This window comes from Notothenia coriiceps, unplaced genomic scaffold (assembly GCF_000735185.1).
Source record: "Notothenia coriiceps isolate Sejong01 unplaced genomic scaffold, NC01 NC01_scaffold00021319, whole genome shotgun sequence".
In the NCBI taxonomy this organism is placed as follows: domain Eukaryota; kingdom Metazoa; phylum Chordata; class Actinopteri; order Perciformes; family Nototheniidae; genus Notothenia; species Notothenia coriiceps.
Window position 1 is genome coordinate 1 of NW_011354020.1, and position 5129 is coordinate 5129.

Sequence of the window (5129 nt, forward strand, 5' to 3'; positions counted from 1 at the left end):
GAGGGGGCGTCTGTTGTTGTTGAGGGGGGGTCTGTTGCAGCGACGGTTGCGGGGGCGGTTGCTGTTTGTCGTCCAGACTCTCGCAGCTGCGCCGCAGGTTGAGGTTGGAGCACGAGGACGAGGTGGAGGACGGGATCTTTGAGGAGGAGGAGGCGGGGCTTATGACGGAGGAGGAAGGGGCGGGGCTTATGATTGGGGGGCCGTTAGGGGAGCGGGGGTTGTTGACGGGACAATCTTCCAATCGAACCCAAACGTCTTCCGCTCGGTCACTGAAGCCCCGCCCCTCTCCCCCACTCTTCGCCCTCCTCCAAGTGCCCTTCCTGTCCTCTTGGCCCCGCCCCTCCTGCCCCTCCTGACTCCTCCCCTTCTCGCTGGACTCTGATGATGCTGACAGGACGGAGGAGGAGCTTCCCGTTCTCTTCCAGGTTCCGACGCGGGGCAACGAGGTCGAGTGTTTCCCGCCGCCGCTAGACCCGCCTCCTCCTCCCCCCCCGCTGCTGCTACTCTCCCGCTTCCAGGTGCCGGTGCGGCTGAAGCGTGATGATGATGTCACTTCCTGTGGGCGTACAGGGCTCTCGTGAATCCTCTCTGGGCTGGAGGCGGTCTCTCCGTCCTCCATCTTCCTCTTCAGCGTGGGGCTCGGAGCCTCTTTGATGAAAGTCGACTGTCTGACGAGCGCCGGCGGCTTCTCAGACTCCGCCTTCGCTTTCTTCGCCGCCGTCGATCCTCCGACTCGAGACGCCGACTCGCTCCTCGGGATGCCACCGCCGCTCCTCACCGCCGATCCGCTCTTATTGGTCGTTCTGGACGCTGAAGATGATGAAGACGAAGCACTTCCTGGAGAGGCGGTGCGCGGCGGCAGCAGTTTCCCTCCCTTCTGATTGGCTGAGGAGGAGCGTGAGGGGGTGGAGTCTCGAGAGGAGCCTCGCTCGGGGTCGCTCCCTGGGGGTTTGGCAGCGGGCGCCGCTCGGGGTTGGCTCCGCCCCCTGGCCTCCAGCTGAGCTTGGCTCCGCCCCCTGGCCTCCAGCTGAGGTTGGCTCCGCCCCCTGGCCTCCACCTGAGGTTGGCTCCGCCCCCTGGCCTCCACCCGAGGCTTCCCGGTGATCAGACTCTTGTAAACCTTCTTCCCTCCGCGCAGCGCCTTCGCCTCCTCTTCCTCCTCCTCCTCCTCCTCCTCCTGCTCCTTCTTCTTCTTGGCTTCCAGAGTGCTGCGCTCGCCAGGCTTCAGGATCCGCCCCCCTCGCTTCCCCCCCTCCTCCTTCCCCCCCTCCTCCTTCTCCCCCTCCTCTGCGCTCTGATTGGACGGCGGCGGCAGGCGGAACGGGGATCCAACAGACTTGAGCGACAGCACCGAGTCCGAGTCGGAGGACGGCTGGCGGGACAGCGGCGCGGCGGCGGCGGCGTTCAGGCTGCTGACGATGGAGTTCGCTCCTTCCTGGATCGCCTTCCAATCAAAAGACTCCGAGTCGGGGGAGGCGGGGCTCCGCGGCCCGTCCGAAGGCTCCTCTTCGGCTAATATCCCGTTGTCGTCTTCGTCTTCTTCTTTAGGGAGGGACGGTGGCGCGGCGCCCTTCTTCTTCTTCTTGGGCATGGCGCTGCTGATGCACTCCTGCAGGAGGTCGTCCTCGGAGTCGATGCTCAGAGACGAGAGGGACGAGTTCCTGGAGAAGCAAACGGGCGTGTCCTCCACGTGGAACGCTCTGGGGGCGTAGCCACTCGCTGGGGGGCGGGGCTTCTGCTCTTCCTGCAGGGGGGGCGACTTCCTGCCGGCTGTTCCTCCCTGCTCCGGAGGGGGGGGGGCAGCGAACTCCTTGTTGTTGTTCTCCTGGTCGATGTCGCTCAGCGAGCTCAGAGACGAGTTCCTGGAGAAGCAGACGGGCGTGTCCTCGATGCAGAACTTCTGCCTGTCGTCCGGCAGGTTGGCGGCGGGCTTTGTTCGGGGAACGACGGCCGCCGTCTGCTGCTTCCTCTTCCTGCCGTCTTCCTCCTTCACTCGCTTCTCTTCGTCCTTCTCGCCGCCTTCGTCTTCGTCGAAGTCGAGCGAGCTGAGCGAGTCGTTGCGCGAGAAGCAGCACGGCGTGCCTTCGATGGGCGTGTAGTGGTGCGGCGAGTCGAAGGTGAAGCCCGGCTTTGCTTTGGCTGCTGTTGCCGCGGAGATGCTGTATGGCGCCCGCGGGGGCATCGGCTTCACCGGGGACGTCGGTTTCTTCTTCTGCTGCTGCGTGCCGAGTAGAGGCGGGGCCGGGGGGGAGGGGGGGGAGCCTGTAGAGGGGGCGGAGCCTGTATCTCGCCAGGCGCCGCGCGGACCGGCTTCCTGGGTCTTGCTTTAGGCATGGCGGCACTGATGCACTCCGCCAAGATGTCGTCACCGTTGTCGCCCTCAGGAGGCCACGCCCCCCTAAGCCCCGCCCCCCTGCTCTGATTGGAGGGCTGAGCCGCAGGTGCAGCCTCCTCATTGGGTGGTGAGTCGATGGTGAGGTCGCTCAGCGAGGTGGCGGTGGAGAAGTTGAGCGGCGTTCCCTCCACGCAGTAAATCCTCGGCACCTCTTCCGATGGACCGTCCTTCCTCTGCTGTGATTGGCTGCGGCCCTGCGGGGGGAGGAGCTTGTAGACAGGAAGCTGGCTGGGTTTCCGTGGCGCCGGCTGCTGTTGTTGTTTCTTTGGTTTCCGTGACGACTTGGGCATTGCCCTCTTGATGCAGGCCTCCAGGATCTCGATGTCGTCGTCGTCGTCCGACTCGTCCAGTTGCCCTTCCTCATCCTCCCTCTCCTCCCTCTCCTCCCTCTCCTTCCTCTCCTTCCTCTCCTTGTTCGCCTCCTCCTCTTCCTCCTTCCTCATCTCCGCCATGATGTAAGGCTCGTCCACACTGAGCGCGCTCAGACTGGACGCTCGGCTGAATCCGTGCGGCGTGCTTTCGGTGGCGAAGTGCAGCATGACGTCGGCGCTGCTCTCCTCCTCCTGCTTCTTCTTCTCCTGTTTGCTGCTGGGCGGCGGTGGCGTCTTGGCGCGGCTCGGAGGCATCGTCTGCCCCGGGCTGTCGGGCAGATCGCTGGGACTCACCACGCCGCTCGGCATGCCGCTGCACGGCTCGCTGCTGCGCACCGAGGAGGCGATGGAGGAGGTGGAGAAGCTGTCCAGGGAGCTGACGGAGGTGCAGCGGCTGAACATCAGCGGCGTCTCCTGAGCGTACGGCGGCTCGGGGGGGCTCTTCGGCGTCCGGGCGCCGGATGATGTCACGTGATGATGATGATGGTGGCTGCGTCGCCCCCTAGAGGCGGCGGCTGCAGCAGCGGCGGCACTGGAGGTCTGACTCTGCGCCTCCTTCTGCTGACGCTGCTGCTCCTCCTTCTCGCTCACAGGAAGCGTGGGGTAGTCGCTGCCTCCCCCCCTCCTCTTCCTCCCATCCTCCTCCTCTTCCTCCGATGACAGCGAGGACAGCGAGGAGCCCCTAGAGAAACAGATGGGCGTGTCCTCCACGCAGTACGTCTGCGGCGCCTCCTGGCTGCCTTTGGGCGGCGGGCGCTTGGTCGGCGGCGGGGGGCGGAGCTTGTTAGCTGAGGACAGCGGGGGAGGGGGTGCTGAGGGGGGGGTGCTCTCCTCAGGTTTGAACAGAGGTTTGCGGGTCACGTCGGCGCCGTACTTCAGGCTGTAGTCGATCGGCTGCTCCGGTGCCGGCTCGCCGCTGTAGTTTGATGTTGCCGTGGCGACATACCGCTGCGGCGGGGCGGACGCCATGCGGTTCCCTTTGGGAGCCGCGTCACCGCGGCGCCGCAGCCGGGCGTCCAGCGGCTCGTCTCCTCGCTCTCTGCGGCGCCGCGGTGGCTCGGGCTCTGACGCCCAGAGTTCAGCTGCTCGTCGGAGTACTTGAGGCTGTAGTTGATGGGCGTGTCCAGCTCGCCGCCGTCGTCGTCCGCCATATGGTTGGCGCTGCGGATTTTGTGCGCCAGGTCGGCCGGGTACTTCCTGTAGACGCAGCACTTGTTGCCTCCGTTCTCGTCCGAGGAGTAGAACGGCTCGGTGGACGGTTTGGTTTTGCCGCGGTTTCCGTACCCGTCTGCGCTCGTGACGCTGTTGAGGCTGTCGCTGGACGCCCGGACGCTGGGCGGGAACACGGGCCGGGCGAACGGCTCCTCGCTCGTCCGCTTCAACCCGTCGGCGCTCTTCGGGCTGGACAGAACGGGCGTGTTGGTGTAAGAGCGCGTCGGGCCGCCCCCCCCCGTGGCGCCGCTGCAGCCCCGCCCCTTCCTGTGCGCTGCCTTCGGGCTCAGGTTGTCGATGTTGTCGAAGGTCTCTGACAGCTGCTGGGCGTCCAGCTCCTCGAACAGAGCTTTCTGCTTCCTGGCGTGCAGCGAGGGGGCGCCGGCGCCCGGCGACACCACGCTGGCGTCTTTGTACCTTGCCGGCCGGTTGGCCATCAGGTTGCGCAGAGCGGCGGCGCTGCCCATGGCGATCATCTTGTGGCGCGAGTGGATGAGGTTGCGCAACATGCCCACAGCGCCCAGCTCCCACAATGCCTCCTGGTCCTTGGCGTCTCGAGCCGAAAGGTTCCAGAGCGTTCCGCAGGCGTTGGAGACGATGGTGAGGCTGTGAGACTTCAGGTGCTGCAGCAGTGTGGGCAGGCAGCCGTGATCTCGCAGGATCTGCCTGCAACACACAGAAGAGTCCATCAGCCTTCAGAGCTTAGGCTCATTACAGGACAGTGTAACCTCTACAGGGGCTACCAGGTGTGCTCTACAGGGGGCTACCAGGTGTGCTCTACAGGGGCTACCAGGTGTGCTCTACAGGGGCTAACATGTGTGCTCTCCAGGGGCTAACAGGTGTGCTCGACAGGGGCTAACAGGTGTGCTCTACAGGGGCTAACAGGTGTGCTCGACAGGGGCTAACAGGTGTGCTCTACAGGGGCTAACAGGTGTGCTCTACAGGGGCTAACAGGTGTGCTCTACAGGGGCTAACAGGTGTGCTCTACAGGTGTTAACTGGTGTTTACCTCTACAGGTATTAACAGGTGTGCTCTACAGGTGTGCTCTACAGGTGTTAACAGGTATTTACCTCTACAGGTATTAACAGGTGTGCTCTACAGGTATTAACAGTTTACCTGTGCGCCTCGTTGGTGGCGATGAGGCTGGACAC

At 64.7% G+C, this 5129-nt stretch overlaps 1 protein-coding gene across 1 annotated transcript; it reads right to left on the minus strand.

Annotated features, from left to right (window-relative positions):
- Positions 1 to 4: 4 nt before the first annotated feature.
- apc (APC regulator of WNT signaling pathway) lies at positions 5 to 5126 on the minus strand (the record flags this gene model as incomplete). The annotated part of the gene is given in 4 exon segments (XM_010780121.1): positions 5 to 2193; positions 2196 to 3681; positions 3684 to 4644; positions 5095 to 5126. Coding segments are annotated over 4 exon segments (4668 nt in total), but the record flags the coding sequence as incomplete, so codon positions are not given.
- Between the last annotated feature and the right edge of the window lie 3 nt (positions 5127 to 5129).